This window comes from Zosterops lateralis (assembly GCF_965231275.1).
Source record: "Zosterops lateralis genome assembly, chromosome: 7".
Classification (NCBI taxonomy): domain Eukaryota; kingdom Metazoa; phylum Chordata; class Aves; order Passeriformes; family Zosteropidae; genus Zosterops; species Zosterops lateralis.
Window position 1 is genome coordinate 6,689,645 of NC_139767.1, and position 18,561 is coordinate 6,708,205.

At 37.7% G+C, this 18,561-nt stretch overlaps 1 protein-coding gene across 1 annotated transcript in view; it reads left to right on the plus strand.

The window, feature by feature from the left end:
• The window catches only part of ITGAV (integrin subunit alpha V), a gene marked incomplete at its 5' end in the record, with an annotated part of 45,668 nt that extends 30,222 nt beyond the window's left edge, over window positions 1-15,446 (plus strand). Inside the window, 12 exons of the mRNA XM_083865680.1 lie at window positions 300-367; window positions 1,526-1,673; window positions 2,012-2,104; window positions 3,123-3,202; window positions 4,929-5,009; window positions 5,923-6,028; window positions 6,651-6,809; window positions 7,790-7,903; window positions 8,205-8,318; window positions 8,412-8,519; window positions 9,532-9,654; window positions 10,022-15,446. Of these exons, the coding sequence (XP_083721806.1) occupies window positions 300-367; window positions 1,526-1,673; window positions 2,012-2,104; window positions 3,123-3,202; window positions 4,929-5,009; window positions 5,923-6,028; window positions 6,651-6,809; window positions 7,790-7,903; window positions 8,205-8,318; window positions 8,412-8,519; window positions 9,532-9,654; window positions 10,022-10,117 (1,290 nt within the window). The 3' untranslated portion in view covers window positions 10,118-15,446. The remainder of the gene's footprint in view (window positions 1-299; window positions 368-1,525; window positions 1,674-2,011; window positions 2,105-3,122; window positions 3,203-4,928; window positions 5,010-5,922; window positions 6,029-6,650; window positions 6,810-7,789; window positions 7,904-8,204; window positions 8,319-8,411; window positions 8,520-9,531; window positions 9,655-10,021) is intronic.
• Window positions 15,447-18,561: the final 3,115 nt, after the last annotated feature.

Genomic DNA, 18,561 nt, shown 5'->3' on the forward strand with positions numbered 1-18,561 from the left:
TAAAAATTTTTATACTCATTTGTAAAGAGGATAGTGAAGATGCAACTTAATATGACAAGATTATTGAAAGTACACAAAGATGGTTAAAGTGTAAACATCCATCCTAGAATTGCAATTGGCACAGTGTCCCCACATATAAAAACTCATTTTTTTCCCTTCTGAGACTAATGAAATGAAAACATTTCATAACCAGCTGTGTAGAATTTTTTTTATGTGGTGGTGAAGCAATTTTATTGAAAATGTATGTTAGAACAGATGAAGGAATTATTACAACACTATGTGTTTGATTTTTTGCATAGGCCCATATTCTGCTGGATTGTGGGGAAGATAATATCTGCAAACCAAAGCTGGAGGTGTCAGTAGAAAGGTAAATACATGACAAAAGGACAACAAGGAAAAGCAATTTCCCAACTTGAAGTCTAAAATTCAGTAGCTAGTAGTATTTTTGTTTAAGGGATGTGTTGAATAAGTAGGACTCCTCATTGTATATGATCTAAACTCAGGCCTATATGCTTTAATGAAAACCTATTTTCTGCCTTGTAACCTAATGTTTTTAGCATGTAATGCACCACTCCCACTCCCACCCCAGCCTCCACTACAAGTAGGCCATATTTATTTATTTATTTGCTAAGCTGGACATGTACAGTGAGAATAAACCACAGCTAGATGTCATTGTAATCTCTGTTCTGTTGTTTAATATTAGGTAGACACATGAAGAGGGATTTCATCCAGCAAGGGGAGGAGTAGGGCTCTTTTGTCACATGTATGAAAAAAAAAAAAATTGTTGGTATTGATAGTCTCTTTTATCAAACCTGGAAAAAAATGAGACAAGTTTTCAGTGGTAATTCATTCATGAGTCTGAGCTTTTTGTACTTGGCGTGGCCTAAAACCTCTCTTACTGTATTATCTCATAATCTGTTTTTTAATGCATTAGAGCATATGCACATTGTGTGTAGATAGGACACATCACAAGCTCTAATTCATGCAGACACTTCAGTAACATCTTACATCAGTGCAGATACCTTGATGTTTGCTTACAGTTGGTGAAATGAAAATACATTGTTTGCAAAGATAGGCTCTTTGTATCTGGAACCAGAGGTTTTGCAGAGGTCTTGGCTCTGTTCTGGGTAGTTGAGCCTTTCTTTGAGTTTTGTTACAAATATATGCTTGTACCTCTGCAAAGTGGGCCTGTAATTCAAACTGTACACAGGGATTTAGCTGCTCGTAATTGTTTGTTCCTTGTGAGAAAAAGGTGTCTGTGGGTTTTTTCTGTTTTGTGGTGCATTTTATAGGAAAGATTCTTACAAAAGAACAAGTAATACTTGCTCCATTTGTGATTACACACATAGGGTTTTTTAAAAGTACCTTAGAGCTCTCCTGACACTCCTGAAGAAAAGGTACTGCCTCCAGATTTCTCCAATGTCTTTGTGAAATTTCAGAATATCTCTTGTTTCTCTCAGTTCAGCCACTTCAATACAATTTAAAACTCAAATTCAGAGCTCATTTTTACCCTTTTTTTTTGTAGTGATCAGAAGCAGATCTATATTGGTGATGACAATCCCTTGACCCTCATTGTCAGTGCTCAGAACCAGGGGGAGGGAGCCTATGAAGCAGAACTGTTTGTCGTTGTCCCACCCCAAGCAGATTTCATTGGAGTTGTTCGGAACAACGAGGTAAAATTCCAGCTGTTTTTGAGGAGTCATATTTCAGGTGCTGCTGTAGAAATATGTAGTCATTTCTATTATTTCAGTCTTAGGCCAAAACCTACTGAAAAAGTGATCAGTTTTTTCAAAGCCCTCTCTTTCATAACCTTGAAAACAAATCTGTCTTGTATCAAAAACTTTTGTCTCCTTGGAGATTTCCATACTCAGATTTTATTTCATTTTAATACTTGACTGTGTTATGGCTGAGAAATTATATTGAAATTAATAGGACTTCTCTCCAGACTTTCCTCCAGGTGTTCAGATGTAAAGAATGACATTCCTTATTGTTTCTTTGTGGTTTATTGCAGGCTCTAGCCAGACTGTCATGTGCTTTCAAAACAGAGAATCAGACTCGCATGGTGGTTTGTGACCTGGGAAATCCCATGAAAGCAGGAACTAAGGTAAGGTTTGGCCCCACAGGTGTCTGGTAGCTCACCCAGGAGGGCAGGTGGCATTTTCCTTAATCACAGCAGTGTTTGAGCAGGAAGTTTTCTCACAGGGATTTAAGATTAGATCTGGCATTTAGCTGCCCACGGTTGGTTAGTACAGCGGTAGTTGGTTTGAACTCCTCAGCTAAATTAAAGGCTGAAATGAGCGTTTGTGAGTTTTATGATGCAGCTCAAAATGAGTCGTTCATTAAATTAATGGACTTTGGTTCCTCATGAATTTTTTATATTTATCTGATATGTATTTTTTAGGATGTAATCAAGAGTTAGCTCACAACACTTCTTTCTCTTACTTCATCTCTTTTCTGCTTACTTTTGTGAGGAAGGACAGAGTTTTGTCTAGTTGAAACCACTACAATTCCACCAAATGTAGCTGAAATGGGAAGAATTAAAATATTATTAGGGAGACCTGGCAGATTTTAAGGTGATATGACATAGGAAGTCTTATTTTCTGAGGAAATGAAGTGAAAATCAGTCACAATTATAACAATTTCATTGTTATAATTTTGTTCCAAGAGCCATCTTGTATAGATGAATAAATTCTACTTCCAAAGTCTTTTGAAGTGTATCGAGCAGAACTGCGTGGATGTTAAAGCAAATATGAATTGACTTAGACTAAACCTTGGGAATTAATTGTGAATCATTAATGTGTTCCCTGCTCTTTACATTGCAATACTTTTTGCAGTGCCTGGGGAGGCTCAGTTTTGTGCAGAAATGGCTGAAGTAAGGGTGGGGAGCATGATGCAATCCTTCTTTTGTATTTTATGGCAGTGATGCCTTGGCTGTAATCTAAGAGAGCCCAGTACATTTCCAGCCTGGATGAACTGGACAACTTTAATTTGCCAGTTCTCTGTGTTCTCTCATCACTAGGAGTCTCAAGCAATTTCACTGTAGTCTAATAGCACTGAGAAGATTTTATTGTGTGTTTTATTGTGCTTCCAACTGAACCACAGTGATTTTTTTCCCCCCCCAGCTCTTAGCTGGCCTGCGTTTCAGCGTGAACCAGCAGTCTGAGATGGACACCTCTGTCAAGTTTGACTTGCAAATCCGGAGGTATGGAAATCTCTGAGTATGTTCCTCACCTGGGAGAAGACACTCTCAGTAAATAGACTGCAAACCACACAGTATCCCTCTGGTCTAATTCTCTTGTCTTTGCCTCATCGTGGCTTGAAAAATAAACACACAGGCTTGGGTTTCCTAAAACAGAGGGAAAAGCATAAAAATATTTGTAGGTGCATATTGTGCTCTGCTGACACTTGTGGTGCCACAGAATGACTTTGGGTTTATAACCCTCTTTTAAACCTGATGCTTGAACTCTGAATTCCTTCTGATGTAAGGCCAGAATTTTATGTATTTAGAGGAGGAGAGTCTTTCAGGGCAGGCAATGTATGGGGTAGTCTGAGCAGAAGCAGCATGCAGTGAACCATCACAGCAGCCAGCCTAAAAGAACCTGAAAATTAAATGGAACAAAACAGTAGTGTTCCTGGTAATTATCAGATGAGCACAGCACTGTCATATAAATCTGATATATAAATCTGAATTGGTAACTTCTGGAGATGATATTTAAGGTAGGAGATGTGATCATTAGGAGTATATTTACCTAATGCAGTTTTATGTTGCTTTTAATGGACAGTACAAATACAGCTGTTTTGTTTTTTCCCCATGGTGGACCAAAAGCACTTATTTTTTTTCCATTTAAGGGCTTTTTTTATAATGTAGTGGGTAAATTAATCTCATCCACATATGAATTTGTCATCTATGGGAGTTAGGAAAGATTAAAGCTGCCACTGTATCTTAATGATAGAGTGGATTGCTATACCAATCAAAGGCCTTGGCACATTAAATACCTCTTTGATTTTCCATTTCTGTCTGTTCAGTTTTTCCCCTTCTCCATCAGCTGGTAAGGTGTGCCAGTGGCATGTGAATGCTCTGCAGGAAGTGATCTGCTCTGGGGTGTCTGTCACCTTCCTTAGGCTAACAGCAGCCACCTGCCACTGCCACTGGGTCAGAAACAGTCTGTGGGGTTGCTCAAGTCATGCTTGTCTCCTGATGGAAGAGAAGGGAAGTTCCTGTTGTATTTTAGGCCTTTTATGGAAGAAAATTCCCTCCGTGACTTGTGGGTGCAAGAAGGGTGAAGGGTGGTGCAATGGAACACAGTAATCACAGTTCAGAGTGACAGGCATTACCAGGGGATTTTCTGGGAGAGGTTTTAAGGATCACACTGCTTGTCTTAAACTCACAAAGCTAGATTTCCAATGCTGGCTCAGCTCCTAGCAGAGCAGGTCCAGTCTCTAAAAGAGTGAGGTATTTACAGGTCAGGAGGAAAACACTGTTGCGTATGTTTGTTGATTACAGCAGCAGTGAAGAATAATGAGAAGATTCAAGAAGGCCTTTGTAAGTGGAAATGTTTGGTTAGGGAGACAAAAGAACCAGATGTGTCAAAGGAGATCAGGATTCTGCTCCCAGCACCACTTTGAGGGGGGAGTGTCCCCTGTACTTTCTTACATGACAGCTGTGTAACAGAGTCAGCATTAACTTTGTGTCCCTCATCAACCCCTCCCTGCTGAGGCTCCCCCAGGCTGTGCAGAGGGTGGGACTTCCATGTATTTAGGTGAGAGGATCTCTTGCTGGAATCTGGTTTTTAGCAATCGTGCTTTCCTACATTGGCTCAGGAGTCATGCTGTGAATGTTACATACAGTTACTTTGAAGCGTGGAGGGGTTTTTTATTAAATACTTTGATTATTTCATTTAAGAATTTCCCTTTTATTTTTCCTGCAGTTCCAACCTGTATGACAACCTGAGCCCAGTAGCATATTATCAGGCTGACCTTGCAATTTTAGCAGCTGTTGAAATTAGAGGGTAAGCAATACTATTTTAATAAACACTTTTAAGGAGCTTTGCACATTTGCTTCTTTATATTCACTGAACTTCTTTTCAGGTCTGCATAGGTTCTCAGGAAGGTTTAGGGAATTTTTAATCATAAAGACAATATGGTGCTCTGTAGCCAGCCTTTGGACTTCTGAATCTTAAATAATTCTAAATAATTACAAAATTAATTCCAAAAAGGAATATTGTGCCTCCATTACTAGAGATATATTTTAGAAAAATTAAAAATCACCTCTCTTGTTTGCAATTTTACATTTCTGCAGGTCACTTTTCTCCCCCACAAACTGACTGGGGTTTCCTCTGAAAACCCCTGAAACCAAAGTTGAAGATTCTGTGGAATTTAAGTTTGTAATGTCCTCACCTTCTTCAGTCTTAAGCACAGTATTAATATTGTAATGGCTTGGTACTCCATCACCTCTACTTCCCACCTAAAAGTCCTGTTGCTTAGCCAGTTAACTTGGATTTCTGAGATATAATTTTTTAAATTTTCCACTGTGTTCATTATTATGACGATTTTTTTCAGTATCTGAGAGGTGGGGGATGGCACACTGGAAAAGCATGATTGGTACCTTCACTGTTTGCAGGGCTGAATTAGTCTGAGGACTGTACTGCCAAGGCTCTACATCACCAATATTTCTCATCATCACAGCATTTCTCTGTGGTTTTGTTTGGATGACGTGTGTGTCTTTTATCTTTTTTTTAAGATAGAGAACAGAACTGAACATTCAATATTCAAACCACTCCCGTTCTTTTGGGTTTTATAGAGAGGCTGAAGAAGTGGAGATTGTCTTTTAAGTGTGTTGATTTTTTTCTTTAGACACTCTAGAGAATCCCATTTATTGTTTCACACTTGCTAATGAAACCTCCTTTGCTCTGCTGTTTATAGTGTGTCGTCCCCTGACCACATATTCCTCCCCATTGCAAACTGGGAGCCGAAGGAGAATCCCGAAACAGAGGATGACATTGGGCCCCTGGTTCAGCATATCTATGAGGTGTGGAATTACTACTGATGTCAGTGACATGGTTCTGTGACAAATGAAAATAAATCTTTTGGTGTATCTTTTCTCTGGAATAAATTATGATTTTTTTGTAAGCAGAGATTTTATTTTTTAATGTTGGGCCAATAAATAACTGGTATATTCAAGAAGGGCTGGAATGCCTGCAATTACTGTAACAAGGGTTGATTGCTCACATATGTACACATATTTTATTTTATTGCCTTTTGAAATCTAGATAAAGCATTTGAAGTAATGTGAGCTGAGGAAATGGCTTATGGCTGTAAATTATTGTAGTCTATCTGTTCTGAATCACTGCTTTGAAGTTTTTTGCTGTGAAAAAATTTAAGTATTTAAAATTTCCTTAAAAGATTTATCACAGATTTAATCTAGATTGTTTAATTAAGCAAAACTTACCAAGAGAGCAGTGTGAATAACAATAGTTAAAGGTTTTACCACTTTTAGGTAAAGTTTTGATGCTGTTGCCATAAGTGTTTGGGGGTGGGGAAATTGGCAGTATCACATTTGTGGCTCAAATATAAAGTAACAACTATATGCACATTAACAGAGAAAGTGGCATTAATTCTTCTATATCTGTAAATTTTATATTCATAATCAGCTGAGAAACAATGGTCCAAGTGCATTCAGCAAGGTGATGATGACTCTGCAGTGGCCTTACAAATATAAAAACAACACACTGTTGTACATTGTGCAGTATGAAATTGATGGTCCCATGAACTGCACTTCTGACATGGAAATCAACCCACTGAAAATTAAGGTAAGAAGGACTTTCCCTTTGAGTGGAAGGAAGTATGTTTGGTTGTTTTGTAAATGCTCAAAATAGCCAAATCCCTGAGAGTATGACAAACTGAGATAGTTTTTCATCTGTGGCTGATGAATTAGTCTACACTTTTCCACAGTATATAAAGGTATGTAGCAGGTGGAATAAAAGGTAAACAGCAGCTCAAAATTTTCAACTCAAAGATCAGTTTGTCTATTTCTTTTTATTGTGAGGTTTTCTTCATCTTTTTTTTTTTTTTCTCTTTTTTTTTTTTTTTTTTTTTTTTTTTTTTACTTCAAGGCTGTTCTATATGAATTCTAAGTCCAGCGCAATAGAATTATAATGAATGTGGCCATGAATTAAAACCTAAAACATACCACACTGTTTATCTAAATTATCTGGGGTTTGTTTCTTATTTTTTATATTATGTTTATCATTTTTTATATTACATTTATCTGTTATCTGGTATTAATTTTATATTATATTTATCTATTTAACTATCCTTCCAAAGGACAATAGGGGTTAGCTATCACTGCCAGCAAAACATGGTATTTACAGAGCAAAAGAAACTCCTTTTTCCTGGGCTGGACTAGGCAAAGAAACACCAGATAAACCTCAGCAAGTTTAATTGAGTATAGATATTTCTAGGATAGTTTAGAACAAGCAATAAAAGTCAGCAGTGTCAGTAGAAGTCAGTTAGCTCAAGAAGAGTTTGAGCAACAAAAGGATTGAGGGAAGATATCCAGTGTATAGAACAACAAAGAATACCTGTTTATCTTTGATAACCAAAAAGCAACTTCAGTGAATATATAATATATTGTAAATACTAAGTTCTTGTACTGCTGCTCTACAATTTGTAATGATTTATTTTCAGCTAGGATAGAAAGAGAGAAACTTGCAATTAGGTATTTTCCTGACCTTCAGTTTGAAGTGTGCAATTAACTAAACCATTGTTTGGTCTCCTTGGTGTGTCCTAGATCTCTGCTTCCAAGGATGATGAGAGGAATGAAACCCTTGGCAGGGAAGACCATCGTGGGCACCGCATCAGCCGACGGGATGTAGCTGCCGCCGAGGGGGACGTGCACACTTTGGTGAGCTCTCAGCACTTAACACACCTAAAATCCTGTGCTAAGGCCTTAAAAACAAATGTAAGGAAGATTTTTTTCCTTTCTAAACATGATTGGTAATAACCTGTATCAGGAAATAAACATATTACCATAGCACTGTGTTTTTAGCTGCCAACTATAAGTAATTATCCAATACTGGAGGGTATTTAATGTATTTTATCAGTTTATGGTGCTTTGCCAGTGTAGATATATGGGTAAAGTAATGCCATTGAGGACTTTTCAAATATTTTCATACTTGGAATATCCTTCCTGTTTTTATACACAGGGCTGTGGAACTGCTGACTGTTTAAAGATTGTCTGTCAAGTTGGCCACCTGGAAAGGGGGAAGAGTGCAATATTGTATTTAAAATCACGCCTTTGGACCCAAACTTTCATGAATGTGAGTGACTGCGAATATCTTGTCACTGTTTCTGAAACATTAAAAGCGATTTTTGTACCCACATGTAATACTAATTTTGTTTTTCTTATGCAGAAAGAAAATCAGAATCATTCCTACTCTCTCAAATCATCTGCTTCTTTCAGTGTTATAGAGTTCCCATATAAGAACCTTTCCTTTGAGGATATACACAATTCTACAGAGGTAAGTCATTTGCATCCAGCTTGAGTTACCATATACAATCACTTCAAAATGAGTGCAAAGACAATTGTGTAACATTTTTATGGCTTGGTATAATTTTAATTTTATCAGTTATTTGTTTCATGTATTTATTTCAGTTGTACACATAGTTGAGGGTAAAACAGACTGGTTTTGACAATATTTGTGGCTTGAAAGACTTAATTGAAAATGAAAAAAAATTATGATGAACAGTCCTCATATTCCTGTTAATGTCATTGTTGTTAGAGAAATATTTTACTTGAAATTTGTTTCCAACTGTAGTAGCACTTACAGCTTAAATAATGAACTTTCATTGTATTATATGAAGCACTATGTATGTGAGGGTGGAACAAAAAGACCTTCTGTCCCAGAGGGTTTCAAAAGGGAAGGAGACAGGGTGCAAACAGAAATCAAGGTATAAGCCACTTGTTTGGGCTGGCAAATTGAAAATTTTTTTGTAAACTTCATAGGATTAAGGGATCTTAAGGAAAAGGTAGAAAACGATTATGATTGATTTTTTTAAAATTGTTTTAATGCCTATTATTAACGGGGTTTTTTCTTTCCCACGCATTGTGGACTTGATCTTTTGTTTCAAAGAGTACTGCCTTTTAAGAAAAAAAAAAAAAAAAAAAAAAAGGAAAAGCCTTTCATTATTTTTCTCTAATTCCAGAATATTTTCAGATTGCTACAGTTTTAGTGAAAATCATCAAGAATTACAGAAGATATTGCCATGCCGTTACTGATTTCAAAAAAAGCAAACCCAGGCAAAGCAATCCCCAACCCCCTATTATAATTCAGTTTTAAAATCCTTTTAAATTTGGGTCAGTGAAGTCACCAAGAATCTGTGACTTTTGATTCATTCTGGAGAGAAAAAGTAATTTATACTGGATTAAGATTATAATCATGATAGGATAAAGGTATTGAAGGTTTAAACTGCATAGATGAAGTCAGCATGTCACTGTGGTGCAAATTGTGATTTACTGTGTTTTTCTCTCAGGTTACTACAAATATTACATGGGGCATTCAGCCACAGCCCATGCCTGTGCCAGTGTGGGTTATAATTTTGGCTGTCCTAGCAGGGTTACTGCTCCTGGCTGTTCTGGTGTTTGTCATGTACAGGGTAAGTTCTGTGTCTGGGGTTTTTTTGTCGTTTGCTTCTCCCTACTAGTGATGTATGATTTCATACAGTACCAGCACTTTGCAGAAATGCCTTGGTCCCCTAATCATCTGAATAATTTTAAGTTTTTGGGATAACTGTAAAAGCTGTTCACCTTTGTCAGGAAGAAGCTGAATAAAAGAGCATGTCTGTGATAGTGCTGAACTCAGTTTAATTTTTCAACTGATATTTACTGGAAGTCACAAATGAGGGAAAAGAGTAGGAATGAAAAGACAGCTTAATCAGTTAAGATCTGATGAAGAAAAGAGAAAGGATGTGTGTGTGTTTTGCAAATCACAATGCAACTTCTTAATTATTCTCTGAATCACAGATGGGCTTTTTCAAACGTGTGAGGCCACCTCAGGAAGAACAAGAAAGGGAACAACTGCAACCGCACGAGAATGGGGAAGGAACATCAGAAGCTTAAGCAGAGTTTTATCTGTCAGACATTCTGAAATGTACACTTGCTTACATCCTGGTTACAAACATTGGCTTCCCTCTTCATGAACAGACACTCACCACTGCAGAGCTGCTGGTCCTGGAAGACATCAGCACGTGCAAAACAAGGGCAATACACTTCAATCCTCCCTCCTGTATTAATGCAGTTCCTACCTGCCACTAATGCACCTGCACTGACCCTGTGTGACAAAATCAAGCGACAGCAGTGTTGGCATTTTGCTTACTGGGGTACAGGAAAAGTCATCTTTTCTGCTTCATCTACTGACTCTCCGTGAATTGCCACACAGATTCTGTGTTTGCTCTTGGAGCCAACAGCCTCCAGAGGTACTGGCTGGATTACACGTTCAGTTTTGGTTGGTTTTCGTTGGAGTACACTACATTTCATTGCCTAGCTCTTGCAAATCAGTTGCACAAAAAGAAATGAATGTAGCTTGGTTTACAGTGCTGAAGAATGTTCTTTACTCATTAGCTCTGATGATGACTTTCTCCTGCTCAAGAAATAGGAAATATTCAGTGGAATTTGATACTTGTTCCCCTGCCTACTCAGTCATCTGTCTTGTGGTTTCCCTCTAGACCTTACAAATACTGTTCTCCAGGTCTTTTACTGTAGGGATTGAGCCTACAAACACCAAGTGAGTGATAGAAATCTGGGGCTGATGTACATTCTGTGGGACTTGGGGAAAAGATTCAGGGCAAGATTCCAAGACTCTGATGTGCATTTCCTCAGCGCAGGATCCAGGTGTTCCACAGAGTTCTTGGCAGCATGGATGCATTCATGCACTGCCAGGGACAAGATGCTGGGCTGTGGCTGCCAGCAGACATGTCTGAGAAAACTCTTGATGTCCACCAGTCAAACCTCTGGAGGGTTTGAAGGGAAGGCTGTACATTACTTGGATTGTATTTCAGGAAGGAAGGGAAGGGAAGCTGTTCAGTAGGGAAGCTGTTAATCCTCACTTTCCCTCCTCGACCATGCCCAGGTGCAGGATGGAGTGACACAGGGGCTGTTTAGACTAGGCTCTCTGCCAGCCACATCCATGGATCGGGATTACACCTGTCCTTCACCCACACTCACATCTCCCTCACCTCCTGCCCTCAGAGAACAGTGAGTCAAATGAAGCAGGGGAGAGCTGGCATTGCACAAGGGTTCAAAAAGCAAAGGTTGATTTGTCTTGTTTCATTTCACTCATTCATTGTTTCATTGGCTTGTTTCATTTGATTCATTCATTGTTTCAGTCACTGCATGTTTCATTGCACAAAGCATTTCATTGCACAAGACATTTCATTATGTTCAATGCGTTTCATTACCAGAAAAGACACTAAGCATTTTGATTCATTGTTGTTTTTTGAACATACCAAAAGGTCAGTGGTTCAAAGCCATAGGTTTACATCACTCTCAGCTTATTTCCCTCACCACTGGTGTAGTAAAAGGAAGCTTCCCACACTGATGGACACAAGAGCATTGTCTGTGCATTTCAGTAGACAAGTAACTGCAGAGCAGGAGGTTGTTCAGCTTGCAACCACAGGTTGAACAGATCCTAGGGTGGACATACTTAAAACATTACTAAGGTGCCTTCTATGAGATGTGTTTATTCTCTTTTCCAAAAAGGGAATAAATTACAGCATAAACTCCCTGTATGCAGCCAGGTACACAAAGGAAGACTTCTACTGTACTTACACCAGTGACACTTCTATGCAGACAGGCTCTTAATAGGGCAAAAACTATGGTTTGATTTTGTACCTTGGAGTTTTTGTTCATAGCTGCATCTCCACCATAAATACAGCAGTGCTCACTAAACCCAGAATTTTCTGAAATGAGCAGTTTGTTTCAACTCTTACTTCTGCATCCTTTCAGAGATTTAAAGTCCACCAGTGGCTTTTGTTAAGTCCATTCTTACTTGCTGATCCATGATGGCATCTGAGTCCTTAGGGAGACAGCACAGAGTCTGAGGGGGCAGTATGTTCACCAGATATAGGCTTGCATATTTATCCATTTACATGGACTGGGTTTAGACAGTTTAGATAAAGTTAGTTTACATGAAAGGGTGTGGGGCAGAATTCCGCTTTCACTGAACTTTCAAGGTCTTCGGTGTGGCCAATGTTTTATTTTTGTCTTTATTTTTAGCATTGTTACTAGTAATGTAGTAGAGAATCAGGAGTCAGGCTTTGATCCTGGCCTCAAAATGTGACTTTGATAGAACAGCATTTTTAGTTACTTACACGGGCTTGTGTTCTCACGCTTTGTCAGCTGATTATCTGTGTGCAAGGAGATTGGTTTTACCCAGTCTTAATCTCAGTAGGGTAAGAGGTTTAAGAGACTGCCAGACAGATTATAGCTCTAATTCCTACATGTGTGCTTTCATTACATGTACACTCCAGGGTGACTTGAAATTTATTAGACTACTTGCATGTGTAGGCATTATTAGGAGACAAAAAAGAGTATTTAAAAGAAGCACAGTCGAGGTCCCTCCTGCTCACATGGATGGGATACCATAGCATTGCTAATGTCAGTGCTAACTGCATCCTAATTTTACTGTGGCAACTGGAAACTCTCATTTTGCTGATTTTCAGGTTAAGAAGGTACATTTTATTGGTACAACTACTGTAGCTATGGAAAGTATCTTCCATTTTTGAAGTTACATAAAGAAAGACTTATTTAAGTGATTTTTATTTCTTGCCTTCTGCTGGAGAACGAAAGCAAATAGTTGTTTCTTCCACTTCCATTAATTTCCAGTTTGGTTAAAAAGACCACAGTAGCATATGTAAATGGAGTATACAGGTTACTTAGTGAGCATAGATGTAGCACCTCAAATCCAATTTAAAGTAACATTTGTGTTTCAGGGAGATTCCAAACTGGAAATTTTCCTGAATGGGGGTGCAGGAAACTTTTGATAGTATGTTCTAGATTCAGCAATAAGATTCCAGATTATGTATGTACTAGTGTCAATATAAATTTCATACTGACTTACAGGCATTGATCTATTCTTACAGCAAGTACTGTAGAATGTTGTTAAAGCTTTTAAAGAAACTTTAGAAAAGGTATTTTAGAAGGAAATTAATGCCTTTGAGTTAAAACTGATATGCATAAGATGCATACTGAAAACATTTTAAAAAAATACAGGTACAGTAACAGAGAATTAGTCTTCTTTTGAGAGCTATGTTTCAGGAGCAGATTTTTTACGAATATAAAATCAACAGGTATGTACTTATTTAGACAATAAAACCATTTTAAAAGAGCTATATATTTTATAACGAAATATGAAATTATGTAAGTACTCCATTTTGCAATTAATGCAGCATCTCATGATCAATACTGAAAAGTGATTTATATTACAGAATGCATATTATATATTGCTATATTTGACAATATTTAGAAAATGTAAAGCAAGGAACCTAATTTATAGGTTTACATTTCTTTCAAGAAACGATGAAATTGTGGAAATAGCTTTTGTTTAAGCATGACTGTGAAGTCAAACATGAGCTATATTTCTCAGTGTAATTTGAAATCTTTGAGTAAGTTTGCCAACATTGTTTGCCAAGTTATCAGGGCTTTTTCTGTTTTAAATCTTGATTTACACATTGATCTCTAATTCACATAATGCTTGTGGAAGCTTCCTAAAGTTTACTACATGTGCTCTTTCTTTATAAAACATTTATTCCAAGCAAAGGTATTAAATATTTAATAGTTTCTAAACTTGTGTCCATGCTTAAATAGTCTTAAAGGGTATTGTGAAAATATTTCAGCTACAATCAGCATGCTCTTGGTGATTTGAAGGAATCTTGCTGCACTTAGATTTTTGCAGCATTGGGGTTTGTTGTTGGTTGCCCTGTCAGAGCCCTGCAGTATTTTTTCCTGCACCCTCCCAAACAGTCACAGAGCAGCATCACACTGGTGAAAATCAAGGCAGATGTTGTCTTTGGTCCAGAATAATGTGACCCTTTAAACGTGATCCTTTGTGTCCAGTGCTGCTGGCTGTTAATGAGTTTGGACAAAAAGTATTTTGTCAAAGGAAACACAGGAATCCAAAAAATAAGAGAAGGTAATGGCAGGGCCCAGATGAGCCTTACAGCAAAGAGATGATTTTGGTTTGTTTCTGGGAGGTGCAGAGCTGTTAGTGCTGGGCTGGCAGTGGCCCCTGTCCCAGCTGGGATCGTGGCTATTGCTGAGCTCTGGTAACTCCTGGGGCTGTGAGTGGGACCTGAACTCTTTGGTACTGAACCTTTAGCCTCAAACCCCCACGTGCAATATGACATGGTCTGGCCTGGTTCACTGCCAAGTCCTCTGCCCAGTTTGCTGGCCTAAGGGGGGCTGTGGTGTTTCCCTTTTGGTGAGGGCATGACAGCCAGCGTGCTCACTGGAGGTGATGAATTAATTGGAAGTCTTTGACCACCCACATTGGGTGAAGCTTGGTGTATATTCTGAAGTGTATCCAGTACTAACTCCTGAGTGCTTGAGAAGTGGTACCACCTTCTTTAAGTCCATGGTGGGAAATTTGACTAGAGACTATACAAAAATGGGGTTGAGTCTGTAGTACTACTACTGTTCCATGTGATTGTGGTATTTAGGTCTATTTTTTCCCAATGTCGAATTGTAACATAACACAGGAAATCTAAACTTTCATGCAATGACTTTCTCCAGATAATGCTGCATTAAAGGTGAATAACTTGACCCTTGGCTTTTGCAAAGTAATGGAAGATTTCCTGTAGCATTTACATCTTCAAAAAACTTTTACAGGTTTTGCTTTTCTAGTCCATGAAGGAAACCTGTATTTGCTATGATATGCTGAAAATGTAACATTTTATTTCTTCATAATGTATTTTTTTGCCTTTTTTTTTTGTGTGTTTGCTCGTGCATTAAATCAGTAGAGCATTATTTGCACAAGCAGAAAATTAACATACTAACGTGAGTGCTGCATTTTATGTTTCTTTGTCATGCAGTAAATACTTGCAGCATAAATGGGAATATTTTCACTTACTACGAACTTCTTTCAAAGGTCTTCGGTACATTTGAGGAGAGCAATATACATTTGAAGTCACCTTATTTTGTATTAAATTATAAATTGTGCAAAGAAGTGGGTATTGTGGCACAGTAATTTTGTACTGATATGAAATATATAGCTATTAAAGCTATGGTTTGCTTTTTAACTCATTCTTTTTATTCTAATGCAAATTTGAGTGTTTTTATTAGGTTGTATTTTTCTATGTATATATTCAATTTCAAAATACTATGATTGGGTAAACTGAAAAATGTAAGTATTGATTTGATTCTGATATTTAGAATTTTGGAATAAAATACCTCTTAATCAACAGAAATTCTGTTGTAGGTTTGGTTTTGGGTTTTTTTATTCTTTAGGTGTATTTTTGAAAATGCATATAATTCACTAGAAAATATTTCATAGTACATGTTTGTACTCCACAATTATGTGCTAAATTGAAAAATGTTACATTTACACAACTTTTAAATTCACACCTCAAGTGGCAGCTGGAGTCAAAAAATTTTGTAATCACAAGCAAGGAAAATGATCTATTTACAGACTATATTCTATCACCAGAAAACTGAGTTCCAACAGAAATTTCTACATACCACAAATAAATATTTTAGACTTTCTAGGTGCCACATTGCTGTAGAAACTGGTGACATCTTGTCCTCAGGTTAGGAAAATTCTCAGAGAGCTGGGTGGAGTTTCTTTTCTTGTTGTATTATTAGTCTAATTTTATCTCAGTGTTACATTTTTTCTGATTACCAGTCATACTCACCTGTGTGAGTGGGGTGACAGCAATATTTTGTGTCACAATAAAGGCACACATGAGTATGTTTTGGTGATAAAACAAACAGCGAGAAGTAAATGTCAATGCTCGTGAACAGTTCAGAAAAGCTCCAAACTAGTGAGTTCTCTGGCTTGGTAGTAGAGAATTTGTCAACCTAAAGAGAGTATGAATATATTGAGAAATTAGTGATAACAGCTGTGTTGTTACAGGAACAAGGCAACAGAGGGGCTTTTCGAATTCCCATTTTAGCCACCTCAGATAAAATGATGGTCCATGTCTCTCAGTAATTTGTATTTACACATCTCTACTGGAGCTGTGCTGCTGTACTTTGACTCTTTGAACACCTCAATGATACTTTATTGTGTGCTTGGATCATTAGTTAGTTTGTAAATGAATTGCTAATGCATTCATACTTTATTGCATATTAGTACATTAATATTTTCAAATCACGAGTCCAAGCATTCTCAAGAACATTGTCAACAATTGGAAACACTTTGAAAAAATATTTATAGGAACTTCTCATCAATATATTGTTTGATATACATAAAGAATTAGAGTTAGTGCTATCAGCTACCCATCTTCTCACAAGGTATTTCACAATCAATCTGTTCCACTGCATCTTCCTGATAAACGTTCTGAAAGTTTGGTGCTGAATTCTTACCCCTCTTGACAAACATCCAGGACATGCTAAGACTAAGTTTACAAGACACAGAAGCACAGCACAGATCCTGAAAATGTGAGAAGCAGAAGACTATTGACAGTAAAATACATCATTCCTAGTGTTTGTAATTTCACATGCAGACCAGGCCTGTGTCATACTGCTTTGGAGAGTTTTGCAGAGTCCATAAAGATTGACATTTCTGTGTCATTTGTCACACATTTTCAGCTCTGGCAGAACAGCAGATGCCATCTTCAGTGGTTGATGACAATGGTTGTAATTTGTTTACAGTTTGAAGAGTGTGTAGCAGCCTTTAAAGACTGCAGGAGTTACTGCTGGACACAATTCCTCAAGAAAATCCTCAGGTAGTTGAAATAAATTATTACAAACCTTCATTTTTTCAAAGCAAATTTGTTTAAGAAGACAATCCTGATTGCGATTATGTTTTTGCTGAAATTAATGTTATCGTGTACCCTAATTTTTCTAAATGTAGTACAGACAATTAATTTCCACATGTTATTCCCCTTTTGGAGCCATTTCCAAGAGAGCTTTTATCACACATTTAACAGATTTTTTCCCCCTAGAACTTTATAAATAAATAATTGTGGATATTCCTACCATCGACATTAATTTAAAATGTTCCAGCTGCCAAGTTGGTTCAACTGTTCCACTCCAAATAATTTATATCCTGTTAAAAGCTCACGTCTGCAAACATTTGGAAATGAATTTGTGATCTGCCCTTTCCCAATGCCACACCCTCAGCCACCAGACAAATTCCTGAACAAAGGAAGCTCACAGCAGCAGCAACTTTTCTGTAGGCCCCTTTTTTCCACCTGGGACCACACAGAGAATCCAAAATTAATTCAGCTCTGAGAGTGGCTGTGCAGGAACACCCACTTTCCCTTCACAGTGCCCACATAAAAGGTGGAAATGGGAAGCTGGGTGAGAGGATGTTAATTAAGCAAATAGGCACTGAGCATGTCTGCTAAACTAAAAAGAGAGGGTTTTTTTTTCTTTATGAGCCCCTGGAGGAGTTTCACATCAAATAAATGATTGTTTTATTTGTATGGGTTTTGTGGTCCTTTGCTTTGTTTCAAGAAAGGTCTTGTCAAAAGAAATTAAGTTTTCATGGCAAAGGGTTTTTTTTGGTGCTGATGAAGAAAAAGGAGATTGACAAAAAAGAATAGTATTGAGAAGTACCTGCTGAGGAGGATGTGCATTTCCCACTGCAGCATTACCCTGCAAGCAGTGACTGTCCCAAAATGGTGCCAATGAACTATCAGCAACTGCAATAAAAGCAAATTGTATTTTCTATGTCAATCCCAAATCTGTTTCAAGCCATTGTTAATGGCAGTGAATTAGTTACATTGTACTGTATAGAATGACATGGAGGCATAAGGAAAAATATATTAGATTTTCTTCAGATTTTATAAGAAATATGTTGAAGATATGCACAGTAATCTGCCAGTTCTTCCTTTCAGTATGTGCAAATTTATACCCCGGTATAGTTTGTGACTGTTTGTCTTTCATTGAAAAACTTTTCTGTGATCTGAAAACAACAGGATTTGGCCTAGCATGTTATAGTGTCTAAAACAAACCTTTTATTTGACTGATCTTTGTTTTGTTAAAAGGCAATTCGAGTAATTTTATACTTTCCAAAGAAGTATCTATTCATTATTTAAACACTGAAAATTTAGTGTTAGCCTGTTCTGTAAGTGCTTACAGTGAATGGGATGTTGGCCTCACTGAAACCACGGCATGACATGACATTGGTTTGCGCTGCCTTTCCTCGGGTTTTGGGGTTTTTTTCCTGGCCTTATCTCTGTGACCAACAGGGTGGTTTTTCCATTACCCCACCCTGGGCTGTGGAAAAATGGAAAAACAGAAAAATCCCGATACACGCAGCTCCCTCAGCCTCTCCCCACAGGTGTGTGCTCCAGTCACTGTGACAATCTTTAAAACGACATCAGTATCTCCTAAAGCCTTGA